General features: G+C 47.7%; 4 protein-coding genes across 15 annotated transcripts in view; 1 reads left to right on the forward strand and 3 right to left on the reverse strand.

Annotated features, from left to right (window-relative positions):
- The window catches only part of CTNND1 (catenin delta 1), a 45,377-nt gene extending 44,919 nt beyond the window's left edge, over nt 1-458 (reverse strand). For 5 of the 12 annotated variants that reach the window (XM_027562259.1, XM_027562263.1, XM_027562258.1 and 2 more), the window contains exon 1: nt 188-425. The gene's annotated coding sequence lies outside the window, so the exon portion shown is untranslated. Of the gene's footprint in view, nt 1-187 lie in introns of all 12 variants that reach the window. The other 7 variants (XM_027562262.1, XM_027562267.1, XM_027562266.1 and 4 more) reach the window with 4 other exon arrangements.
- Nucleotides 459-8,227: 7,769 nt separating this feature from the next.
- On the forward strand, nt 8,228-15,110 carry BTBD18 (BTB domain containing 18). The gene is made up of 2 exons (XM_027562269.1): nt 8,228-8,377; nt 12,515-15,110. Exons 1-2 carry the CDS (start codon nt 8,254-8,256, stop codon nt 14,572-14,574), a joined length of 2,184 nt encoding a protein of 727 aa, XP_027418070.1. The 5' UTR covers nt 8,228-8,253; the 3' UTR covers nt 14,575-15,110.
- Nucleotides 15,111-15,187: 77 nt separating this feature from the next.
- On the reverse strand, nt 15,188-16,826 carry SELENOH (selenoprotein H). Its single transcript, XM_027562268.1, has 4 exons — nt 16,556-16,826; nt 16,333-16,478; nt 16,094-16,223; nt 15,188-15,372 (listed from the first exon to the last, which is right to left on the reverse strand). The coding sequence occupies exons 1-3, from the start codon at nt 16,678-16,680 to the stop codon at nt 16,123-16,125; spliced, it is 372 nt and encodes a 123-aa protein (XP_027418069.1). The 5' UTR covers nt 16,681-16,826; the 3' UTR covers nt 15,188-15,372; nt 16,094-16,122.
- Nucleotides 16,827-17,877: 1,051 nt separating this feature from the next.
- On the reverse strand, nt 17,878-26,652 carry TMX2 (thioredoxin related transmembrane protein 2). Its single transcript, XM_027562273.1, has 8 exons — nt 26,369-26,652; nt 21,394-21,454; nt 21,048-21,161; nt 20,212-20,288; nt 19,881-19,987; nt 19,644-19,709; nt 19,435-19,564; nt 17,878-18,727 (listed from the first exon to the last, which is right to left on the reverse strand). The coding sequence occupies exons 1-8, from the start codon at nt 26,555-26,557 to the stop codon at nt 18,581-18,583; spliced, it is 891 nt and encodes a 296-aa protein (XP_027418074.1). The 5' UTR covers nt 26,558-26,652; the 3' UTR covers nt 17,878-18,580.
- Nucleotides 26,653-26,789: the final 137 nt, after the last annotated feature.

The raw sequence follows: 26,789 nt of genomic DNA on the forward strand, positions 1-26,789 counted from the left end.
AAATACGATAAAATACCAAAATTCCCCCAAACAAGTAGAAAGAAAAATTAATAATTGTTTAAAAGTCACTCGTCAGCATAACAGACCCTCTCGTTTTCAAATTCCCTCGGTTACCATAAGACAAAAATTCAACTTGGCTTATCCTGCTTTACCCGTCTATACACATATTTTTTAAAAAGGCACACACCTCAAATGTGGACTTCTGAAAACCACTTCTTTAAGAGAGAAAACCAAGGCTCCGTCAATGTGCTGAGAAAGACAAATCCAGCAAGGTAGTTGCTTTTTCGCCACCTCTTCCTCCTTTCAGGATCTTTCCTGCTCTTCTTTCTCTCTCTCCCCTTTTTTTTTCTCTCAGATCCAACACCTAAAATGGAAGTTGCACCCAGCCAAAGGCTAGGGAGCCTGGGTGGTGACAAACTGATCTGGCAGCCCTACCCCCTCGCTTTCCTAAGTGATGTCAGCCCCTGAGAACTTCCAATAGGAGCTGGGCATAAATCAGGGAGCTGATTTTATCCAATAGGAAACTTTATTATAGGAAACAGGGGAAAAAAAGCAAGAGGAGGAGAAAAAGAGACAGGGGGAAGTTTTATATATATATTTATGTTTAAAGTGGAGACTATATAATCTCTAAGGAATTACTGCAGAGCTGGGAGGAGTCGGGGAAGGGGGCTGAAGGAACAAGGGCTTTCTAGAATGGCATGCCTAAGAACCACGGTTCTCTTTGATGGTGGAGTTCTTGCTCCCTCCTTCCTTTCCGGGTAGGGGAGAAAAAAAGCTGATTTTATTTGCCTGCTGTGATTTGGTTTGTTGCTTTCTACCCCAGAGCATTTCCCACAGGAAGACAGGATGGGAAGGAGCAAGAAACACTAGAAACAGGGCTACAGCGTGCTGGCTGGGGTAGTAGGGGATATCTGAGGTGAATTCTCAATTTTATTTTGGTTTAAATGCATTAGAGTTAATTAGAAAAACAAATACTTCGACTTAACATTTTTAGTGTCTAACCTTTCAACTGGGCTTCCCTGGTGGCTCAGCTGGTAAGGAATCCGGCTGCAATGCCGGAGACCTGGGTTTGATCCCTGGGTTGGGAAGATCCCCTGAAGAAGGGAAAGGCTACCCACTCCAGTATTCTGGCCTGGAGAATTCCATGGACTGTGTATCCATAGGGTCGCAAAGAGCTGGACACAGCTGAGGTACTTTCACATACACACATACTTTCAACTAGAAGGAAGCTGAATCCACTAGGCTGTTGAAGAAAATCAGTCTTCTCATTTGCCCCAAATCAAAATAACGTGGGCTTGAGGGGCATAGTAAATGATATCCCATAAACAAGTGATATATTTGGAGACAACAGCACGTGCAAGGAAAACAAACTCTCACATCAAGAAAATTCAATTCATTTGTGAAGTTCAGGCTTAAGAAGGTCTAGTTCATACATTCTCTTTACGCTTGACCTAAACAAAGGATTATAACAGGTATTCTTTTTCTCATTAAGAGTTATCTTTAATATGTTCTCAGACTATTAGGCCATGAAGGGCAGAGATTGAAAATTTTTTATGCTTACAAAGACTATTATATTATGGTCATTAACTATATGAAAATGATAATGATGAACTGAAAATTTCCTTTTTCGTTCTTACTGAAAAATCTAAAAATCTGAAGGCTGCTACCAAATGAATCTTCATAAAGTTTTCACAATTTAAAACAGTGGTTAAGAGCACAGGCTCCGCAGTGAGGCTGACTGGCTCCAACCGCCTCTCCTAAGTATACCTAATCAAGTAAGTGTGCTGCATACGCTGTGGCTCTCCAGGTGGCGCAGTGTAGAGAATCTGCCTGCCGATGCAAGAGACTCAGGAGAATGGGTTGAGGAAGATCCCCTGGAGAAGGAAATGGCACCCCACTCCAGTGTGCTTGCCTGGAGAATCCCATGGACAGAGGAGCCTGGGGCGGGCTACAGTCCACGGGGTCACAAAGAGTTGGACACGACTGAGCGAGCAGCACACACATGCTACACACTGTGCAACCCTGGAAAAGTTATATAATTTCTCTGTGACTCAGTTTCTTAACTATGAATGGAGATAATAACTATATCTCTCTCATAGGACTGTTGAGAGAATTAAAATACATATAAAGTTCTTAAAATAATACATGGCATACAGTGTAAACTCAATAAGTTATGATTATCAATATCTACCCTGCCAAAAAATTTTCAATAGCTCACCATTGCCCCAAAATAGCAACCAATGATGAGGCATCCATCATGTAAGGGCACTTTGCACTCAATATCCCTAACTTCTAAAATACCACCATGGAGACAGTATTACTACCATTTTACAGATGAGAAAATCAAGGCTCAGCAAGGTTAAGAAACTTGCCTGAGCTCAACCAGCTAAGGAGTAAACCCTTATCAGTCTAACTCCAAACCCATGCTATTTCCATCCCTTACACTGTGGTCAGGATAAAGGCCAAGCTCCTCGTCTGTTTTCAAGATCCATATTTATTCATCCAATACATTATAGTAACATTTATTAACCATAATCTGACCCTCCTTATCTATCTAAACTGGAATTCCACTCCTCAGCATGAAAGTGCCCTTCCAATCAGGTTTAGACCCTCTCATTTGGTCTAATGTGGCCAAAAAGAACTTCTCTCAGAAGTGCTGGAAGACCAAACAGACATCACAGCACCTGTCTGATGGGCTTTAAACAAACTAGAATGGGAAATGAACACATTTGACAAAGAAACAAACAGGCTTTAACTCTCATTGCCTAAGAATCTTTTCCAATTACCTTATCACATCGTTTACCTCTGCTGCTGCTGCTGCTAAGTTGCTTCAGTCGTGTCTGACTCTGTGCGACCCCATAAACGGCAGCCCACCAGGCTTCCCCGTCCCTGGGATTCTCCAAGCAAGGACACTGGAGTGGGTTACCATTTCCTTCTCCAATGCATGAAAGTGAAAAGTGAAAGTGAAGCTGCTCAGTCGGGCCGACTCTTAGCGACCCCATGGACTGCAGCCCACCAGGCTCCTCCGTCCATGAGATTTTCCAGGCAAGAGTACTGGAGTCGGGTGCCATCGCCTTCTCCCTCTTTTACCTCTACTGTCCATCTATTCCTAGTCCTGTACAGCAAGTTTAAAAGCCAAAGATGATTGTCAAGGAAAACAACACCAGAAATCAACCAGTTTGTTGATTCACTGGTTCCTAGATGACAGCCATTATCTAGAATAAGCTATGATTTTCTAGAGATGGATTAGTCTCATTTTCTTCACACCACCACTAACAGATTGCAAATATTTTGACTTCCTTCCTTCATGCATGTGTGTCTGTGCGTTTTCCTGTCTCCCCCACCAGAAGATAAGCTCCATGAAGGCATTAAAAATTCTCTTTCTAGTGTATCCCCAGAGCTCAGCCTTGTATATCAAATTTAGCAACACATGAATAATGAAATGAAGTCTGTTGTCTTACTAGTTAAATAATCCTGGACAAGTCATTTAGCATTAATGAATTTGTAGATAACATTCAAAATAAAATTATATACAAATTTTTGAGGTTTGACAGAAAACAGCAAAATCCTGTAAAGCAATTATCCTTCAATAAAAAATAAATTTAAAAAAATTATATACAAATTTAAACAGTTAACTCAGTGATGAAAAGTTGTTAAATTTATCTGAAACAGCCATCTTCGAATAAAGAATCATAAGGATTAACACTCACTGAGGGAAAACCTGTTTATACTCAGTGAATAGAAAATAAAATTAAAAGACGTGTTCCTTTTGGGTTATTTTGAACACCTACTGTAAGCCATGCGCCCTTCTAGAGGTCAAGGATAATGAGACAGACAAGTACCCTGCTCTCAATAAGTTTACAGTCTAGCTGGGTCAGGGGAAATTGCAGGTGAACAAATAAGATGTCAGATGGAACACTATGCAGAGATCAAACAGACTGACGAGAAGGACTTGCGGCTTGTTCTAGATTGGATGTCAGGGACAAACTCTCTGCACAAGTGACATTTAAGGGAAAATCTGAATGGTAAGAAGCAGCCAACCTTGAGAAAATATGAACAATGGTAATTACTAATGCCAAAGCCCTAAAGTGTGGGGCTGAAATATACTGGATCCAGCAGAACATGCTGGAAATGAGGGAGGTATAGGTGGGAATCAGAGTATAAAGGCATCTATAGGTTAGAGAAAGGAGTTTTGATTTTATTCTAGGTGAAAGAAAGCCTGTGGAAATTTTAAACAGCAGAATGACATAATCCAACCAACATTTTGAAAAGGTCTGGCTGCTTATGTGACAAATGGATTAAAGTAGAGGGAAGAGGGAAAGCAAGGAAATCCGTTTGAAAGTCAAGTTGCAGGGATATGCAGCTGACTGCAGAAGTAGCAGTAAAAATGGAGAGAAATCAGTGGCTGTGTTCAGAGAAAAAGGGCTGTTTTTATTGGAGCCTTTTCTCCCCCTTTCTTTTTTTCTTTCTGTTCTTCATTTTGTTTTTAATGCATGGAAGACTACATTCAGTACGCATTTTACAACTCTCAAAGTTTAACTTCTCCACCCACAACCATCATCACATACACACAAAGAAAAGATATCATAAACTGAACTATGAAATAAAACTGTACTTAAAAAAGAAATGTTAAAATTATTATATAGAGCAGAGCATTGTGCTGTGATGACTTTACTTCTAAAACAGCCAAAAACTATAAATGCCAAAGAGAAGAAATTTTTTAAAATCCAACTCCAAAAAAAAAAAAAAAAAAAAGTCTACTCATACAAAGGAAAACAAAACATTTTTACTTCTTTCTCTGCTCTGATGGCAACACATTACCATCCTAAGTTTGCCATTTTTGAAGCCTTGGGTAGGATGGCCATTTTTCATTCCCTTTATAAAATCGACTAACACAAGATTTAACTAAACTGTTGTTGCATTTAAAACAAACAAACAAAGAAGTGAGTCCTCTCTACCTCTTGAAAATTAGTCTAGTCCTGATAACAATATATTTCTGAGAGGACGCAATATTTATATTTTCTTGACAAACGCTATAGATTCACCTAGGGCGGCACTGCACCTGACGAGTCAAGGCTCCATTTCCACAGTAACAGATGCTGCAAACAAGTATTCCGTCTTTTTCCCTTGCTTGCTTTCGTGTGTATGTGTATGCGTGTGTGTATGTGTGTGTGCTGGAGAAGGAAATGGCAACCCACTCCAGTGTTCTTGCCTGGAGAATCCCGGGGACGCCAGAGCCTGGTGGGCTGCCGTCTATGGGGTCGCACAGAGTCGGACACGACTGAAGCAACTTAGCAGCAGCAGCAGCAGCAGCAGCATGTGTGTGTGTGTGCGCGTGCGTGTGTGTGTGTGTGTGTGTGTGTGTGACGCGCTGGCAGCATCTAAAATTCTGTCCTCCTTCTGCTAAGTTTTATGTCCTTTGACGAACTGCTACCTCTTCAAAGTCTGACAGCAACCCCAAATGTCATTCTGTTCCTTGCTTCTTTCTTCATCTCAAGGGCAGGGAGCTCAAACTAGGGAAAATATTACCTGACTTGGCAATCCATGCCCCGCCCCATATTTCAACCACCTCAGATCCTTTTGAAAAGATATAAGATAGCAATCAAGGCACACTTGAGCGCCCAGTACTATTCACCGCTCTCCGCTTTGTCCCTGGACAGGTTCCCCGTCTCTCAGGTACCGTCCTTCCTGCCTCCGGCCGGGTGACTGCACCACACTTTGTCCCCGGTGGCGTTGGATTTGGCCGGCTCCGTCCAGCGCAGGACGACACCGGGCAGCTACCTGAAGCCGGGACCCAGGTCCTAACACGCACGGGGCAGAGAACTGCTGTGCGGTTCCGACGCGGCTTGGCGTGCTCTCAGAATGTGTGGTCTCTAGATCATTTATTTTTTGTCTCACCCCTGAAAACAGCTTGTTTCTGACCAGGAAGTGCGCTAAAGACCTCAACACTCGAGATCCCTCCGGATGGAGAGTTCTGCCCCCACCTCGGGTCATCAGGTCTCCCAGATGTGGGTCTGGGGTGGAGTCTATGACAAACCTGAAATCAGGAGTTAGCCCAGGAACCTTGTTCCAGAACATTCCTGGCCTCAGGAGCCACCTAGTGTGAGAGACATGTGGGACCAGGTGCGACTGGCGCCATCTGTAAGCCTTCGCCTCCATTACGTCTGGGGCGCTCTTAGCAGGACCAAGGCCATTACCAGCCTCCTCCACGGGAAGCCGGAGGTGTCCTCCCACCTCCTTGGAGCCTCTTTTCCATTTGTTTTCATCGGGTGCCAAGGATGAGGCCTGCTCCTACAGAATCCCTCCCCGGCGGGCCCTTCCCCCTGTCTCGCGCCGTGGGAGCCCTCTTGTCCCCAGCCCCCAAGTCCCTCGAGACTTAGCTTCCCGCCCAAAGCGCCCCTCGCCCTGTGATTGGCTGTCTGAGGGGCCTTGGCCAATGCGGGGGGATGACGTATTCGCCCGGCGTCAACCCGCGAGGCTGGGGGAGGAGGAAGCACGTTGGGTCCGCGACGTGCGTGCGTGTGGTGCGCGAGGACGGTGGCGCGAGGTGTGTGGTGCGAGGTGTGTGGTGCTGGCTGCGTGGCCTCAGGCTTTCGCTGTCAGCGCCCCCCACCACCACCGCCCTGGTGCACGCGTGTGCCGGGGCCCGCGCCAGGACAAGGGCATTGTGGGGGCGGCTGCAAAGCCCGTGCGGCCGGAGGCGACAGTGAGGGCGAGCTTTGGATTCGGGCCTCCGGGACCCCCACGCTCCATTCCCAGAAACCTTCGCGCCGAGAGGTCTCTCTTCAAAGGAGTTGGGCCCGGGGCGCCCGGAGCTTGCGGAGCGCCCCGTTTTGCAGGGCCTTCCCTGAAGCCCTGCGTTCCCCGCTCCGCCAACCCCGATTCCTTTGGTTCTGGACAGGGAAGGAGACCTCGGGACGTTGTGCAGCTTTGCTAAGCCTCCCCGCGCCAGGCTGGAGTGTGGGAGGAAGCAAGGCAGTCTGGATCGAGGACCCAAGCACCGAGACGACCGCAGGAGCATCTCCTCCCGCAGAGCTATTCCAGGTTGGGTCTGGGGGCGAGGCCCAGTGCTGGTGGGTCGGGAAGTCTCCCCCAGGGCCTATGTTTGGGCCCTTGCAACCGCTGCCATCCTCCACTTCCGTGTCTCTGGCTGGGATGGAATTGAACCTACGGTTTCTTAATTTACCTTTTCCACTCGTTTCTTTCCCGATAGTTTGACGTGAACCGTTTGGAGCCCCAGTGCCACCTGACGGAAACCTGCATGCCGGGAAAGGAACGCCACCTGTGCAGCGTGTGGGGATCTCGGTGCAGAAAACTGGAAACGTAGTAAGCCCGGAGTCCAAATACCCAGCTTGTGCTTGGGAAGGGATAGAATCTAGCATAATCATCCTTGCTTCACTGTTAGCCAGATAGTTAACCAGATTGACAAACCTAAAGGCTAAATTCTGTACCAATTTCCAGGCGGAAACAGGCTTCCTCTGGACAAGAACATCTGAACCAAGGGTGGCAGTCTTGTTATTTCGGTTGGAGACCTCACCAAGCCCAGCAGCTTCTCTTCTCTGCTGTGCACCCTCTGCTGGTTAGTGTGATAGAGTGAGCTTGGAGAAAATAAGGCGTGTGTGACTTCTTAGAGATCATTTAATACTCAATAGGTGTTTTGTTAAAATGTGTTACATGTGGGAAGTATACCCATGAAGCTCAGAAACGTGGTGCTCAGGAAGAATATGAGCAGTCAGCACCACGGGAGTTGAGTCCCTGGTGATATGAACGAGGAAGGCTTAAGGAAAACAGAAATTCCACTCGTGTAGTGCCAGTTCTGTGCCGGGCACTCACACTGCTAAGCGGTTTGGTAGAAAGTGACTCATTAAATCTCTCAAACAGCCTTATGAGGTTAGTACAGGACTATTATACTTCTCATTTCCTAGCTAGATCAGAAAATAAGACTCAGAGAAGTTAGATAATTTGCCTGAAATTATATAGCTCAGCTAATAAGTAACAGAGCTGAGATTCAAATCTAAAGCTATCAATGAGCTCCCATCTGTAACCACTAGGATATTCTTAAGATACACTTGGGGGCACAATCCCTGGATTTATGGTTCCTCAATTCATGCTTTTGTCTCTTACTTTCAAAATTTCTCTGTCATTTTAAACATAAAGAGAAAAAAATTAGGTATAACCATGCCTCTGAAAGGTGTTCTTTCACCCACAGGAATCTGATCCATGAAAACCCAGAAAGGTTGTTAAGAGATCAACATGTGCTCTCCTGCCAGTCCCAAAATCCTGTACAGGAATCCCCGGTTCCTCCGATTAGCTTTTCTGCAGCTTTATCACCAGCAAAAGAGTGGTGTGTTCTGTGATGTCCTTCTGCAGGCAGAAGGTAAGAGACTAGTAGGGACTCAATTGAAAACTCACCATAGACTAAGAGAAAATGATTTTAGGGCCAGGCAGTGAAGAACAAAACCAGGAAAGTGTGTAATGATTGCCTTTGAGTCCTGTTTGGTAAAGAGCTTTTTCTAGGACGGGTACATTTCTCAAAAGTGAAAGTGAGATTATACTCCTTTTAAAAAAAAATGAATTAATTATAAAGCTTCGTAAGTGTAGAAATTCTATAAAATGTGGATAATACGGTAATGGGATGATTGTGAAGATTGAGTTTAACATATGTAAAACACTTAGGTACTTTTAATGTTGTACTAAGCAGAATGTAAGTATTAATGGTCCTATTATGTACTTTTCTGCTTTTTTTTTTATTTATCGTTTTGGGCTGCGCTAGGTCTTTATCGCTGCGCCGGCTTTTCTCTAGTGGCAGTGAGTGGGGACTCTTCATCGAAGTGCGCAGGCTGCTCCTTGCAGTGGCTTCTCTTGTTGCGGCGCATGGGCTCTAGAGTGCACGGGCTTCAGTAGACGGGGCCCTGGGCTCGAGAGCACAGGCTTAATAGTATGGCTTACTTGCTTCTCAGCATGTGGGATCTTCCCAGACCAGGGACTGAACCTGTGTCTCCTGCATTGGCTGGCAAATTTTTTACCACTGAGCCACCAGGGAAGCCCTGTGTTCCTATTGTCTTGCCAAGCAAGTCACTTCGTCTCTTGGCAGTTCACTTTCTTCATTACCAACATTGTATAACACCCTCCAGTTTACCAAGTACATACAGTATAGTTTAGTTTCTCATCTTGATTTTCACGACAGCCTTGTGATATAAAGAACGTTGTTGTATGGTTCCAGTTCTATACAGATGTGCAAGTTGAGACAGTGATTTAAGTGACTTGTCTGTTGGTTCTCTTAGAAGAGTGGCGTTTCACTCCTTTATTCAAAGTAAACCAAAAAAGTATACTGTACTAGCATGGGCACATAGTATATATGAAGATAAAGCCCATCCTTGTAAGGAGACCATATAAGGGGGAGATATTCCGGTAACCAATGCATTCAGATAACGAGGCAGTGTAATAAATAATATTGGGGTAGATATAGGCTGATACAGGAGTGCAAAAGAGGCACCTACTTAACAGACCTGAGGAGGTTGGGAGATGGGGTTAGGGAGATTTTCTTGGAGGAAATAACCTCTTAGATGAGTTGTGAAGGACAAATAGACGTAGGAAGAAGTGGGGAAGGATTTTTCCAGGCAGAGAAAACAGCATGTACCGAGATTGAGAGATATGGGCCAGAGGTTTGCAAGTGGTTCATTATGGCTACAGCACAGATTGTAAGAAGTGTATTGATCAGAGCTGTGGCTAAAGAAATTAGCAGGTCTGAAGTGTTATACCAAAGAAGATGCTCTTGTCCTCAGAACACTGGAATTATACTTGTAGATTTTAAAGAAGAAGGTCATAACTTGTTTAGAAATAGCACTCAGGCAATGAGGGGAATTATTAGATTGTTATTAAGTCCAGATAGGAGGCCGTTTCGGGATCCAGGAAAAAGGGAATTGTGGCCTGAACTAAGGCATTGAGAATAGAAAGAAATATATGGTTTATGAGCTATTAAAGATAAGTATTAAAGAGGTATACGAATGTGAAAGTTGGACCACAAAGAAGGCAGAGTACTGAAGAATTGATGCTTTCAAATTGTGGTGCTGGAGAAGACTCTTGAGAGTCCCTTGGACATCAGGGAGATCAAACCAGTGAGTGCTAAAGGAGATAAACCCTGAATTCATTGGAAGGACTGATGCTGAAGCTGAAACTCCAATACTTTGGCCACCTGATGCAAAGAGCTGACTCATCGGAAAAGACCCTAATGCTGGGAAAGATTGAGGGCAAGAGGAGAAGGGAACGACAGAGGATGAGATGGTTGGATAGCATCACTGACTCAATGAACATGAGTTTGAGCAAGCTCCAGGAGATAGTGAAGGACAGGGAAGCCTGATGTGCTACAGTCCATGGGATGAAGAGAGTCAGACACAAATTAGCGATTGAACAACAGTAACAAAAAGAATTACAAAATTTGCTGCAGTTAAGAACATAGACTGAGGTAGTCTTGGGTTCAAATCTTGTCCCTGCTCCTTCAGTTCAGTCGCTCAGTCATATCCGACTCTGCGACCCCATGAACCGTAGCACGCCAGGCCTCCCTGTCCATCACCAACTCGGAGTTCACCCAAACTCATGTCCATTGAGTCAGTGATGCCATCCAACCATCTCATCCTCTGTTGTCCCTTTCTCCTCCTGCCCTCAATTTTTCCCAGCCTCAGGGTCTCTTCAAATGAGTCAGCTCTTCACATCAGGTGGCCAAAGTATTGGAGTCTCAGCTTCAACATCAGTCCTTCTAATGAACACTCAGGACTGATCTCCTTTAGGGTGGACTGGTTGGATCTCCTTGCAGTCCAAGGGACTCTCAAGAGTCTTCTCCAACACCACAGTTCAAAAGACTCAAGCTTTCTTTGCAGTCCAACTCTCACATCCATACATGACTACTGGAAAAACCATAGCCTTGACTAGATGGACCTTTGTTGATAAAGTAATGTCTCTGCTTTTTAATATGCTGTCTAGGTTGGTCATAACTTTGCTTCCAAGGAGTAAACGTCTTTTAATTTCATGGCTGCAGTCACCATCTGCAGTGATTTTGGAGCCCAAAAAAGTAAAGTCAGGCACCGTTTCCCCATCTATTTGCCATGAAGTGATGGGACTGTATGCTTAACTAACTGTAATTTTGCACATTACTAGACTATGCCGTCTATGGGGTCACAGAGTCAGACACGACTGAAGTGACTTAGTAGTAGTAGACTATGCCAGTTTACTCATCTGTAATAACAACTACCTCACAAGGTTGCAGTGAAGATTAAAATTAATTCTGGTAAGAGCCTTAGGTGCCTGGCACCTAATAAGGACTCAAGAGTTATTAGGTTTTTTTTTTTTTTAAAGAAAACTTAATATTTGATTAGATGCAGTGAGTAAGAGAAAAGGAAGAATCAAATATGACTTCTAGTTTTCAGGCCTGGGCCATTGGGTGAATGTGTTCTTATTTTGAAGTAAAAATCAGGAAGTTTTGGAGTGTGGGGAATGGTGAGTTTACTTTCTAGAAAGCTTGCATTGGAGGTACTTGTGGGACATCCCTGTTGTCTTGCAGGCTGTGGCATGCTTAGTATTTCAGAAGAGGTATCTGGGCAGGGTTGCATCTGGGAATCATCAGCAAGCCTTTGCTAACGGAAGCCATGAGAGAGGGAAAAATTTCTCCAGAAGTGCCCATAAAATGAGAAGGTGGCTCAGGACAGTGGATACCACGCAGTGGAGAGATTTCAGGAGAGAACTGAGCCCTAACTGAAAAGTGAAAGTCACTCAGTCGTGTCCGACTCTCAGCCCTGCGCCAATCTCTGCCAGGGTGGTGGCTTCCAACCGGCGGCCTCGAGCCCCCCATGGACTATAGCCCACCAGGCTCCTCTGTTCATGGAATTCTCCAGGCAAGAATCCTGGAGTGGGTAGCCATGCCCTCCTCCAGGGGATGTTCGTGACCCAGGGATGGAACCTGGGTCTCCTGCGTTGCAGGCAGATTTCTTACTGTCTGAGCCACCAGGGAAGCAAGCTTCCCTGATTATCCTGATTATCCATATCCAAAGCTCATGATCTTTTGATTAGGTCACAAGCAGCTTCTGTACAAATTTTTAAGCTCTTGGGTGAGTCAGAAACATTTATTCAGCAAGTGTTTGAGCCCCTACTTTGTGTCAAGTACTGGGTATTCTTCAGTGAGTCAGACAGGCACCGTTCCTGTCCTTGGAGCTTAGAAGTTTCGTGAAGGAGATGGACAGTTCCAATGCAGATAGCTGAATGCTGTGATAGCTAGCTAACCCAGACGGGATGGCGGAGGAGGGGTGGGGAAGGCTTTCTGAAAGCCTAAAATAAACCTGTAAAGATAAAAACTGACTTAGCTGGGTAATGGCAGGATGTTCCAGGTAGGCAGAAGAAACAGATTTCTCCTACTTGAACTTCCATGAGGGCAACAGAAGGGACAGCACATTCAGGCATAGTGTCTGTGTTTAACCCGCGAGCGTGCCGCCGGCCTGAGGTAAATACTTGGGTTTCCCTGCAGGTGAGGCAGTCCCAGCTCACTGCTGCATCCTGTCAGCCTGCAGCCCCTTCTTCACAGAGCGCCTGGAGCGGGAGAAGCCAGCCCAGGGTCGGAAGGTGGTGCTTGAGCTCGGGGGCCTGAAGATCAGGACCCTGAGGAAGCTGGTGGACTTCCTGTACACCTCCGAGATGGAATTATCTGGGGAAGAAGTCCAGGACGTGCTTTCCGCAGCCCGCCAGCTCCAAGTGTCTGAGCTCGAATCCCTTCAGCTAGAGGGTGGGAAGCTGGTGAAGGTCCCTCAGGGTCGAAGGCTGAACAGGGAGTGCCTGCAGCCTCCCAGCCCCGCGCCAATCTCTGCCAGGGTGGTGGCTTCCAGCCGGCGGCCTCGAGCCCCCCTGCCTGTCACCCAGGCGCCCTGTCCTCTCAGGGCAGCGAGACTGAAGTCCTTGGGGAAGGAGGAGGGGCCCCCAGAGAAGAACCACCAAGAGAACCCGGAGAACTCGTCTGGCGCTCTCCTACTCAAGAGGAAGGCCAGGGCCTGCCCAGCTCCACAAGAACCAAGTGCTTCACCATCGAGCCACAGTCAGGGACCCAAAGAGAACAGGAGTGACCCTGCCCTCGGTCCTATCTCACTCTCCCCACCCAGCTTGTACCCCTGCGTAGACGAGCGACTCCTGCCCAGAAAGATCAAGCTGAGCCGCTCAAAGCCGTCTCCCGATGTCTGCACATCCAAGCCTGCCAGCCTCCTCAGTGGAGCCAGCTCAGTGCCCACAGCCCCTGGCCGGCGTCTGTGGCGGCAGAAGAGTACAAATAAAGAAGCACCAGAGGACAAGCAGAAAACGGGGCGAGCTAGTCCCCTCAGGAGCAGCCCAAGTGCATCGGGTCTTGGGAAGACGGCTGGGAACAAGAAGTGGAGCCCCGAAGCCAGGACTCCTCACCCAGACTCAGCAGAGGAGGGGCAGGTTGGGAGAGTGAAGCTTCGAAAGATAGTCAACGGGACCTGCTGGGAAGTCGTTCAGGAGCCTCCCCTCAGAATCTCTCAAGATAGCCCTCAAATCCCAGAACTCAAAGACTCAGGAGAGCCTCTGGGGACACAGCCATCCTCAGGTAAGGAGCAGGACCTGTCTTCCGCGAGAACAAACTTGTGTGAGGACTCACCTGTGTGCTCCAGGCTACAAGACGTTTTGCTCTCTGCCGGCAGCTCCCCAGAGCACCCAGTGGAGAAGTCCGAGTTTGGGTCCAGCCCAGAGCTGGTAGGAAAGGAACCTAGACTGGACATGGGCTGCAGAGAGTCCTACACATTCAACCCAGCCCTGCTTGGGCAGCCCTGCGAAGCTGAGGAGTACCGCATCACCAGTGCTGCCGCCACCAGCGAGCTGGAGGAGATCCTGGATTTCATGCTCTGCGGCTCCGACATTGAGCCGCCCATGGAGTCTCTGGAGAGTCCCCGGGCTGAGGGCTGCAGGACCCCGAGTTACCACCTGACAGAAACAGGCAAGACCTGGATCGAAGGGGAAGAATGGTGTTTGCCAGACGTGGAGCTCTGGCCCAGGGAGCTCACAGGACTGGAAAAGGAACCTCTTAGTGAGAACAAAGAGCCAGCTGAGCCCTTCAGCCCCCTAGTCCTGCCCTCTGAAAACAAAGAGCCAGCTGAGCCCTTCAGCCCCCTTGTCATGCCCTCCGAGGTAAGTGAGGGGGAGGTGTTTTCAGTGGGAGGCTCTTGGACTCCAGACCTGGAAATTAGCAGCTCCCAGCCACTGGAAGGTCAGAGAGACAAACTTCTCCAAATGGACTCCCTTGACCCTCCCCAAAAGTCCTATGGAGACCTCTCGCCTCCCTGTTCAAACTGGGTGGACGCTGGCCTGGAAGTGTCCCTATCAATGGATGAGGTATTATACCCAGCTCCAGAGGCAGGCAAAGAGGGATCTGGCAACTCTGAGTGGGTGGGTCCACTTCCTGCCAGCCCTGAAGAGGAGATTGATGTAGACTCACTGTCAGAGGGGATTCTACCCATGGGTATTCTCTCCGTGTGGCCTGACCCTTCCTCAGAGTCAGAAACAGAGGTAGATATACTAACGTAGTGGCAAAGCGGGGAGGGCGGGCCACAGGGACTGGGAGGGAGGGACATGCTGGCTAAGAGGCCGCCAACAGGCCAGCATGTGTCCCTGTGCTCTCAGCACCAGAGGCAGGCACACCTGAAGCGCTCCTTCCCTCCCCAGGCTTTTGGAGCCAGGCAAAAGTCATTCCATAGATAGAAGATTATGAACTCGAATCCCCTTCTTTTATAATCTTGTCTTCCAGTTAGTGACAAGTGAAACAATAAACTCTGTGGTCACCAACTCTAGTGAGTCATAGGTGACAGCCAAAGCCAGTCTCCCCGATCAGCAGGCATCTGATCCCTAGTACCTGGTATGTATGGCTTAGTCACTGCCGGCATGGGAAGTGTAGCCAAAGCTCCACGGGGCTGGGAAGATGTCCTGCACCATCACTTCTGAGAAGTGAGGTGAGAAAAATAGTTCCTTTTATTTCCTTTTCCCCCATAGTTTTTACAAGTGTTTCTCATGCTCTGTTAAGGACCATAGGAGACCCAAGTTAATTGGTGACCTCAGGCTATGAGGAACACGAGGACCAATCCCATAAGACTGGCTTAGGGCACCCCTTCCCATATTAATAAATTTACTTCAGGACTCAGGCTTTATGTAAACTCAAATCCTTTAATTTTTATTAAACCAAATCCAAGAACTTTTCAATGTCTTACTAGAGGACTGCCTCACAACTGAACCCTCATTTCTGGAGGGGAGGAAACCACAGCTTCAGGGACATGACTGAAGTTTGGCCATGTCCCGTCATAAATGCTCCAACATCACCAGGGACAGAGGCTGTGAAAAGGAGAAAGGAAAAGAGTTAGAGAAGGGATCCAGGTAATCCTAGCCAGCCCTCCACCACTGGACACAGCTCAAGGGGTGTACACACACACCGCCCCCATCTCACTCAACATCAAGTGCCTGACAACATGCCAAAGCCCTGTCTGCAGCACTCGGACAAAGACAGGGTCGGGTTCTGTGCCCAGGAGTGCCGGCATCACCACGCAGGGCTGGCAGCATATGCTAACACAAGAGGCAGTAGGCATACCTGAAACTACACAGAGATTTGGCCAGGGAGAATCAACACACACACAAATGAGGGCATCGGTGGGTCTACAGGAAAGTGAGCTGTTTTTTTAGAAAACAGAAAATCGGCCCATACTCCAAGGGACACAGTTCTCTGCATCCTTTAAGGTCACAATTTGCATTCTCATAGTCATTTACATTACCAACGGCATTCCACGACTTAGCGCAGAGACACTGGAATGAAACATAAAGGGAGCAAAGGGCACACTGAATAGGAAATTTTTTTTAGGGGGGGTGGGGCGACTTTCAATTTTCCACCAGGAAAAAGGGGAAGAGGTATTCCCACTAGAGGAAAGCCCGAGAGCAGAAGCGAGTCATGGAGAACCTACGTCCTGTGTGAAATCGGGGATCGGGGGTTTAACAGGAAGGGCTGCTTCGCCAGCAGCCGCACGAAGATCAGCCCCACTCCCCGCCATTCGCCATCTCGAACCTCAGCGAGACGCCTTCTGCCCCACCTCCCTACGAAAGGTACTTCTTCAGCTCCTCCAGCACCACGTGAGGCTCCGGAAACTTGAGTTTGCGTGGGGGCCCCTTCTTAAGACCCGTCCAGAGCTCCGCGCCTGGGAAGAAAGGCCACGTGAAGCGCAACGGCTATGGAACCCTGCAGCCGTTCCCCGAAGCCACCGGGAGGCGGCGGTCTGGAGGCCCCCGCGCCCGGCCCGCACTCACTGCTGCCGTCGGCGCGCAGCAACGTCACCTCGAAGCTGCCCCTCCGCGGCCTGGCGGGGTTCACCTTCACCGTCAGCTCGGGGGCCTGCAGGCGCAGCGCCTGGCTCAGGGCCGCGGCGTTGCGCCCGTAGACTCGTCAGCTCGTGCTGTGGGGAGAGGGGCGAGGTCAGAGCCCGGCCCAGGCCTGCGGCGCCCGCGCCCCGCCGCGCCCCGGGCCGCTCACCAGTGCTCGATGACGACGCTCGGCCCCTCCACTCCCCCTTCCTGGCCGCCGGCCGGCTTCTCCCGCTTCTCGGCCGCAGCGGCCAGCGCCGCCTCGGCCTTCCGCTTCCTCCCGCGGGACGCCATGGCGCCTGGGGCCCGGCTGGGGACAGGGCACAGCCGCGGGCACAGGCCAGCCCGGCTCCGAGCGCCGAACCGCAGCCCAGGAACTCAGCTCCCGACGTGAAACCTCTTAAGCTGCGGCAAGCGTGGCGCAGGGCGCACACGTGGTCTGGAGGCGGGGCCGCGGGCGAACCCGCGCTGCGCGCAGACGCGGGGAGGTGCGGAGCGCCGCGCCCAACCACCTGGCTGGGGGCCGGGTCGCTGTGAAAACAAGTCTTCACGCAGGCGTTTCTGTAACCGCGGCGCCAGCTTGAACGGTGTCCATCAGGACTGCTACCCAAAACTTCGCTCCTGGGACCCACGGATCAGTCCCAGACCGAGTGTACAGCTTAATTCTGGGGTTAAGTAAACTTTGTTACGGGTGCAAGGTTTTGATTTGAAGCTTGGATTGTTTCCTAGTCTTTAAAGCCAAGCCAATATTATATCTCCAATTCATTTTGAGCTTCTTCCAAGTTAATTGCTTAGATCTAACGTCGGTAATCATTCAGGATCCTTCATTAATATGAATAAAAGTAAATTTACTATTTTGTTTACATCATTGATTTTCAAGTGGGATGTTAGTAGGGTGTTAGTAATATCACCACCATTTGAGGAACATTTTTAAATGCATGCAAAGGTCCTGAGATTTTGACAAGCCTATCTATGTCTATTTTGAAAAGATGCCCAGGGATTTCTTAAGTCCTACTCATCCCTCATTTCCTCCCCCTTCTCTCATTAAGGTCTGTATTGTCATCATCATAATCTAGTAGATTCTTCAGTTCTGTTGGATAGCTACTCTTCAAAAGGGCTTCCCAGGTGGTAAGTGGTAGAATCCACTTGCCAATGCAGGAAACATGGGTGTGCTCCTGGGTTGGGAAGATCCCCTGGAGAAAGGAAATGGCAACCCACTCCAGTATTCTTGCCAAGGAAATGCCATGGATGGAGGAGCCTGGCAGACTAGTCCATAGGATGACTGAGCGACTAAACACCAACAGAGGGAAGACCCAAACCTGCAGCTGTCCACAGTGTGGGGACCTGTGTGCAGCATCTGATGAGCTAATCAGGATGGCCTTTGAAATGAAGAACATGGCAGAGTCCTCTGCAATTGCCTGGCTTTTCTAATGCAGGAGCGACCAACACTTCCACTTGTAATGCATGAATCACACACAAAGGCAAAATAAAGTAATTCTCAGTCTCTTTATTGTGCAAAACCATCAACTGGGTGTGGGGAGGATGCAGGAGGGTTAAATGAGCCATCGTCCAGGGCCCACCACACAAAGGAAGTCTCCAACTTCTATTCCCCTTCTTCCCAATCTTCATAAAATACGTAGATTATTCAGTAATCTTCAAAGAGAAAAGTCTGTGGTTGAAGGTTTTTCCTTGGGACCGGTCACAGGCTTACACTTTTTTAAGTACAGGCCAGACTAAGCCAGAAGGGCCTAAAGGAGTAAGATTCCTTGAGGGGAAAATCTCAGCACTAACTCTGCACCTTGGCCTGTTTGTTAGGGTTTAATCTAGGCTAAGTAGGCTGCATGGCGCCACCGTGAGGAATGAGACCAGAGCCTGATGGAGACGTCGGGCAGCACATGGTGGTTGACGCACTGGCCCCGCTTGGAGGGCAAGCCTTCTCCCTCCACCAGACAAGATCTTTCCCTCCCTCCAGTGAAACAGCGGGCCGCAACAGTGGGGGCCTTCCGAGAGGGTGCCTGTCATTGCCCTGGATGCCTCTTAAAAGTCAGAAGCGATACCCTCCCCATCTAGGCATAGCCAAACAGGGGAAACATAAATAAAAGGCCCGGGTCTCAGGCAAGGCTTGTGGTTACACAAGGGCAGGGCCCCTGAGGTGCCGGGGACTGACAGGAGAGGAAGCACTGGAGCAGGGGTCCTATTTGTCCTTCTTGCTCTCCTCATCTGGCACGGCAGCAGGCACAGCGGCCACAGGCTGCTCCTCGGGGATCTTATCTCCAGCCTTTGACAGCTTCTTGGCCCGCTGATAGAGCTCATTCAAGTTGAATTCTCGGATCACATTCTCCTGTGCAAAAGGGACACACGCATCAGGTTCAAGCTGGAAGGGAGAGTCGTGTCTGGGAAGAAGTACAGTTGACCGTCGAACAGGGGTGTGGTTGGGGCACCGACCCTTTTGCAGTCAAAAATCCATGTATAACTATAGTCAGCCTTCTGCAACCACAGTCCGGCTCCAGCCGACCACGCAGGCTGCGCAGCACTGTAGTTTTTACTATTGAACAACATCCACACGAGCAGACCGACACAGTTCTGACTCGTTTGTGCAAAGGCCAACTGTATTTACACAGTCTAGGAAGGGAGGAAGCAAAGGACAGGAATCTAACCCAGATCTCTTTTTTGGGGGTACCTGAAAAAGTCAATTAATATTCACCTATTATGTGCCAGTCACTGTGCCAAGAATTATAGCTACATTATTTAATGTAATCTGCAAAACAAAACCTGTAAGCAAATGTTACCCTCTCCAATTTACTGCCAAGGAAACAGACTGTAAGAGCCACCGAGACTGAGTCTTAACTAATAACCGTTCCTTACTGCTATAATGTCTGGCACGTGGTAGGATAATTTGCTGAGTGAATCCATGAATGAGACCTAATAAACAGTCCACACTCTCAAAGCTTGTGGGCAAGTAGCAGAACTAGGAATCAAACCCAGGGTGCGCTCCAAACTGACCTCCTGTTCTACACCCTCCTGCGAACCACCTGCCCGCTCATGTACCTCCGAGAACGTCCAAGAGACAGCCCGGCCCTTCTTGTCGATCTGCGGCCGCCGCATAACCTCCTTCCCACCTTGGAACAGGATCAGGGTAGGCAGCTGCTTGGTGAGGGGTGACGTGCTCACCTTGTACCTGCAGGATCCAGAAGGTTCTCTGTAAGTGCATCTGCGTGTATCGCCCCAGGGGAGCCCCTGCCCAGGCCCTCACATACCGTGTACTAACGTCAGTGTAGCGTCCAACGTCCACCTTCCCAAAATTCAGCCCCGTACAGTTGTATCTGGGAGGAATGTATTGTTTCACAAGATGAGAGAGAAGGAATCAATGAAACAGAGGCACAGATACCTGAGGGTGGGGCAGGAGTGCCTTTGGTTGCAGTGTGCAAAAACCAAGGCCAAACCAACGAGAGGGAAGGGACAATTTCTACCGCCCCTCCCTCTGTCCCACTCACTTGAGCGAGAGGTCAGCGTAGATAGGGGCAAATGACTGGCAGTCACTAGACCAGTTGGCGAAGAACTCCACGATCCAAGTGACCCTCTTGTCCCGCTCCAGCTCCTCCTGCCACACACAGAGAGGAAACGGTGAACTGAATTACACCGGCTCCTGGAAGATTCAGACTTTAGCACCTAACTCCTCATCTCGGCTTCCCCATACCTCTGTAGACCCCACAATGAACCAGTGCCCTTGACTTCCATCCTGAAGCATGGCTGTTCCTCTGAGTAGGGAGCGCAATGACAAAATCACCCCCAAGGCACCCAGGAACGGGGAAGAAGAGTACTCACATCAATGGTTTTGTCACTGAAGTACTTGATGTACTCAGGGCCCATATACAGGGGGGGTTTGCAGGTCATCAGGAACACTAAACACAGAAAAAGGGTGTCACAGGTGTTAACTGCAAAGTGGCACTCGCCATCTACCTCTGTAAGGATTAAGTCACACGCGCCCGCAGCTGCCGACCTTCAACACCCTCTGAAGGAGCTCAGGGTGCAGAGCAGAAACGAGGCGCCCTGCGCTCAGGGAAAAACTGGCAGTACGGGTCTTCCGATAGTTAAATATTCTCAGGAGCCAATTTTATGAGCTCAATTCGTGCATCTCCTCACATCTAGAAAAGCACCAAGATTCTTTATGGTGACAACGGTTTCTCGTGACTGGCAGAAAGCTTCATGAGACTAGCACACACTTTCTATAAAAACATATGCTGACTGCATGTACTCCCCCCTTCGCCAAAATCAAATACACACTGTCCTTTCCTCCCACCTCTCTGGACCAGTTCCTCAGAGCTAACTGAGGTGCTGCCTCCCAGCCTGCAGACCTCGTTTTCCCCCAATTAAAACTTACCTTGCAGCTCTCATGTTGTGCATGTTAAGTCAGCACAGAAAACATATAAGGCCTTGAGTAGGGGATTTACTTTCAAACCAACCCAAAGATTCCAAGTACCAAAGACTGCGTTTTGTAGACATACACAGACACATTCCCTTCCTCTTAAAATACAATCTCTGTAGGTTCTCACCATCTGAGTCTCACAGTTAATTGGTTATAAGCTATGGAAGACAGGTATGGAGAAACTGGTTTGGTGCTGGAATTTGGTTCCCACAACCAAGTCTTACACTCTCCTTACCTATGCAGAGTGTGATATAAAGCAGGCCCATACGGATATCCAGGCGGAAGAAAAGAATCGCATTGGCCACCTTACTAAACATGAAGATGTTGCCTACATGCTGTTCCACGGTGACTGAAACACAAAGATGTCAGAGGTCAGGCTGGGCTGCGTGCTCCCATGTTCTATTATTTGTCCCTCTCCTTGGAATACTTTGAAACGGGAGAGGGGGGAGAGGATAAAAGTCTAAGGTCAAATTCAGCCTTGGCAGAGAATGAGGGACAAGTTCACCAAGTTATGCCCCTCTCATAACATGAGGGGAAGACTCCGGAGGTCCTTGGTCTGAACTGCGGGAAACCACACTTACTGGACCTGCGGTTCTTCATCATCACGATGGCGCTGAGAAACATCAGGATCTCCACTTCTCTCTGGAACAGAATCAGAGCGTCAGGAATGGCATGAATGGAAACGATTTGGGTGACCAAGGGAGCCAAATATGTGATACAAACCAACAGAGAAAAAATGAACGAAGATCCAAACTGGGAATGCTAACAGTAGAGAAATGACAGGACTCAGCTAAGCAGCAGTGCTGGCTTCCCAGGTGCGCTAGTGGTACAGAACTCACCTGCCAACGCAGGAGACACAGAGGGGCGGGTTTAATCCTGGGTTGGGACAATCCCCTGGAGAAGGGCATGGCAACTCCAGTATTCTTGCCTGGAGAATCCCATGAACAGAGGAGCCTAGAGGGCTACCGTCCACGGGGTCGAAAAGAGTCAGACACAACTGAAGTGACTTAGCACGCACAAGGGGTAGTGGGGAAAACACCAGTCAGAAGATCCAGGCTCCAATTCTACCACTACCACAAACTGCCTGTTGCCTTTCAGCAAAGTACTTCACCTGGGAGCACGGGCTTCCCTAACTGAGGATTAAAGAAGATAAGAAGTATGAAACAGTTATATAAAGTATATGGTGTAAAACTGTAAGATACTACAATCAACTCAGCATGACTCTGGTATAATATAACTTTCCCCGGTAAACTTTCTCAATCATTCCCATCAGTACAACAGATGGTTATTCCATTTGTTTGGTTTTAAGGTAAAACATTCCTCTCCACCTAATATTCAGTGATAATCCATGCACCTTGAATATAACCTGAGAGCTGAAGGAGGCCCTTCAAACCTCTCAGAGGGACTTTCAGTACCACTAGTGTGCTGTTCGTCCTCACCTTCCAGAAGGTAAGTTGCATGTGAGTTAAGTGAGACAGACAATGAAAATGACAAAGACGCAAACTTCAAAGAGTAAAGACTGCAGTGAAGAGTAACAAGGACTTTGTGAGAGATTGCACACGGGGAGGGCCTTCTGTAGACTGGAGGGTTTGAGGTGTTCCATACCTTTCTGTTAGTCATACAGGATCCAAATCATTATTTCAGACAGAACCAATTAACTGTGATTTACGGCTGGCAATCAGGGACCTAGGTTTTTAGCCTCAATCTCCAACAAAAAGCAACTGACTGGATTTAGAAATGGACATTGAATGTGTGGGGCGGGGGGTGTAGGTAGGAAATATGACAGACCTTAATAAATATTCCACCCGAGTAGAAATTAGGAAGAGTTTTCAAGAATGAAACTGGCTTTAAATTTATAATAGCCAGGACATGGAAGCAACCTAGATGTCCATCAGCAGATGAATGGATAAGAAAGCAGTGGTACATATACACAATGGAGTATTACTCAGCCATTAAAAAGAATACATTTGAATCAGTTCTAATGAGGTGGATGAAACTGGAGCCTATTATACAGAGTGAAGTAAGCCAGAAGGAAAAACACCAATACAGTATACTAACGCATATATATGGAATTTAGAAAGATGATAACAATAACCCTGTGTACGAGACAGCAAAAGTGACGCTGATGTATGGAACAGTCTTATGGACTCTGTGGGAGAGGGAGAGGGTGGGAAGATTTGGGAGAATGGCATTGAAACATGTAAAATATCACGTATGAAACGAGATGCCAGTCCAGGTTCAATGCACGATACTGGATGCTTGGGGCTGGTGCACTGGGACGACCTGGAGGGATGGTATGGGGAGGGAGGAGGGAGGAGGGTTCAGGAGGGGGAGCACATGTATACCTGTGATGGATTCATTTTGATGTTTGGCAAAACTAATACAATTACGTAAAGTTTAAAAATAAAATAAAATTTTTTTAAAAAAGTGGCTTTTATAATTATGCAAAGATTTAAAAGAGAATTATGCCCAATCAGGAGACCAAAGACAGGACTAAAAGGAATATACTCTAAAGACAGAATGCGTCTGTGGTAAAGACCAGCCATGTATACTCCAAACCTTACTTCCTTCTTCTCCTGGACATACTGCATCTAGGGAGAACTGTGTGACCAGCACTCCTAAACGCACTGTGAGCAGAAGTGACGCACCACTTCTGTGCCCAGGCAGTTAAGAAAGGGGATGCACATCCTTGCAGGACAGCTTTCTTTCTCCACCTGCTGGCATGGTGCTGGGATGATCTTAAGGCCATCAGTAGGAGACAGGACGAGACTGGGTTCCAGAATAACTGCATAAACAAGAGCTCCCTTGGTTGTTTGCTTGTTTATTCACCGTTTTAAACTTTTTTTTAAAGCTAATTTTATCTTTACTTGTTTTTGGCTGTGCCGGGCCTTTGTTGCTAGGCGGGCTTTTCCCTCATGGGGGTGAGCAGGCTTCTCACTGGGGTGGCCCCCTCATTGCAGAGCAGGAGTTCTAGGGCACGTGGGCTTCAGGAAAGCAGTGCGGCTCCCGGGCTCCAGAGCACAGGCTCAGTAGCTATGCGCACCAGCTGAGCTGCGCCACACCACGTGGAATCCTTCCTGACTGGGGATCAAACCTGTGTCTCTTGCATTGACAGGTGGATTCTTTACCACTGAGTAACCAGCGTAGCCCTGTTTCAAACTTTTTATTAAGGAAATTCTCAAACACACACCAAATCAGAGAGGATACTGAAGGGTGGCAGAATACGCCACTCCCAAGTACGCCATTTTGGCATAAGGATTATTTTGAGTCTAAAGGCAACTGATGAGAAGTAAAATAAAGAAAAGCTCCATGCCCTTCCCTTACGTGTCTAAGAGTAGGACAAAAATTTACCTTCTTTACCAAGGACAAAACTAATCAGGGGAGATAACTTTAGATGCTATCAGCCTGGAGATAGCGCCAGAGGGATCTACTGTAACAAACTCGCCTTTATCTACCATCAGTTTACCTTTCCAATTTTCAGCTCCTGCAAACCTAAAACTCCTTCCTTCTTCATCCTGTCATTTCTCCACAAATCTATTGTTCTTTGTTGAAGATGCCATATAAGCTGGAATTCTAAGCCTCTTTGTCACTGATTTTTCCCTGGGTATCTCCCTTGTACATAAGTTACACATGTTAATAAATGTGTTTGTATTTTAATTGACTTCAATCTGTCTTTTATTACAGTAGTCTCAGGCAAGACCTCAGAAGGGCAAAGGGAAAATTATCTTCCGCCTCCTACAATACCTTAGTAAACCCCTAATACTCAGTTTCAATAGTAATATTTTGCCAATATGGCAAAATATTTCATCTACACTACCCATTTCTTTTGCTGAAGAAACTTAAAAGCAAATTGCAACTGTATCATTTTGACTATAAAGATTTCAGTACATACTGCTTACAGATAAGAACTTCTTTCTTAAACTAAAATACCATTATCATATCTAACAAAATTAATACTACTTCCTTGTTGTTATCTAATACTTGGCCCTTATTCAAATTCAAAGGTTGTGGGTGTATGTGCTTACACACTCAGTCCTGTCTGACTCTTTGCAGCCCCATGTACTGAAGCCTGCCAGGCTCCTCTGTCCATGAGATTTCCCAGGCAAGAATACTGGAGTGGGTTGCCATTTCCTTCTGCAGAGGATCTTCCCAACCCAGGGATCAAACCCTAGTCTCTGCACTGGCAAGTAGATTCTTCACTGCTGAGCCACCAGGGAAGTCACATCCTTGCTAACACTATCTACCTTAATACTGTAACTTCCAAATCACCAGGCTAAATGAGTAAAACACAGATTTTCCAGGAAGACAAACAGTTATGAGTACTATATAGTTAAAAAAAATAACAGAGTAAAAAGAAAACATAACACCTTCCAGTATTTTGCATATAATTAGGGAAGAGTATTCAGAGAAATTAATTGCATAAAAAGTCCCTTTTATAAAAATCTTTATTTCCATCCACTTACATGTTTGAGTCTTATTTTGGTTAAAGTGGGATAGATAAAAATAGGATCTTTTGAAGAAGATGGCTACATCTGAGCTAATTAATAACACTGGGAAAGGATAGAGTATGAAAAAGTGTGAAGAATAAAAAGTAAGGAAGCAGGTTCTGTTAAAGTTCAAGACTCATTTGGGCCTTTGGGAAAAAAAGACAAAAACTCAGGTGACTGTCTTTCCTCAGTACATGTATGTGGCTATTCAGCAGAGGGCAGAAAGCTTCAACTTATTTTACACTTTTTTTTTCCCCCTTAAAACATGCAGAATCTTAGTTCCCTGACCAGCGATGGAACCCAGGCCCCCTGCAAGTTAAGTACAGAGTCTTAACCCCTGGACTACCAGGGAAGCCCCTCAAGTTATTTTTCTGAGTGGTCCCTCCATTCCAGTTCAGGGAAGACTGCAAGAGGCTTGAGACGGATTTCTTTACGTTTTTGTTTTTTTTTTTTACAATTCCATTTCCATAGGCCTAACAATTTTATTTATTTTTACATCCGGCAGTATGCGGCACAGAGCCCAGCACACAGTCCGCCCTGTGAGACTGTTAACTTAATTTTAAGAAACGGCTGTGTGCTGTTACCATGGCTGAAGACTGGTTGCAAATCCTCGTCGCTCACTAGTTGTGTGACCTTGGACGAATCTCCTAACCACGCCAAGATCCGTTTCTTCATCAATGAAACGAGAATACCAGAGATACTACTTGCCTTGTACAACTCACTGGTTCCTCAACAGGCTTTACTAACGAGCAACACTGGAGGAGAGTGCGAGTGCCCAGTTTGGGGAGGACTCTGGTCGAGCATGGACTGGGCGGTGGGAAGGAGCTTGGACTCAAAAGGCAGAAGGCTTAGACTGTTGGGCGAGCTAACCGGCTGCTTTCCCACCCTAAACCAGAGGAGGTTTAGGCTGGGTAACAATCCACGCCCTACACTCTTAGTAGTCTGTCAAGTCCGCTAAGAGGCCCGGAACCTGAGGCGTTCTCAAAACGGCCAGCCTCGGGGCTCCCGGCTGCGACCACCAGGGCGGGGACAGTCAAGGTCGTGGGGTCCCGAGGAGGGGGTCGCTCACCCAGTCAAAGTCACACGGGTTGCCGTCTTCGCGTTGCGTGGGGAGACTTTCACAGACAGGGGGCAGCTTCCTCACGAGTAGGAAGGCAGCAGAGAGCAGGGCTGACAAAAAGTAGTAAGGTCGGGCCAGCCATCGTGAAAGTCGCGGGACCGAATACACGAGAGCAATCAAAGGCGCTAGGACCGCCATCTTTCCGGCCCCCTGAGGCGCCGGCCGCTCTCTTCGGCTTCCGTAGGTCTGGTCCCGCCTCTCTCACCATTGAAGGTTTCCATTGGGCCAAGTGTCAGATGCCCCGCCTCTGGACCCGGAACTAGATCTCTGATTGGCCCCTACGGCAGGTAAGGAAGGTGAGAAAGGGGTTTGATATGTTATTGGCTAACCTAACTGTCGCTTTTTCTACCTAAGTCATTTCATTGGTTTC

Source organism: Bos indicus x Bos taurus, chromosome 15, assembly GCF_003369695.1.
Source record: "Bos indicus x Bos taurus breed Angus x Brahman F1 hybrid chromosome 15, Bos_hybrid_MaternalHap_v2.0, whole genome shotgun sequence".
Taxonomy (NCBI): Eukaryota; Metazoa; Chordata; class Mammalia; order Artiodactyla; family Bovidae; genus Bos; species Bos indicus x Bos taurus.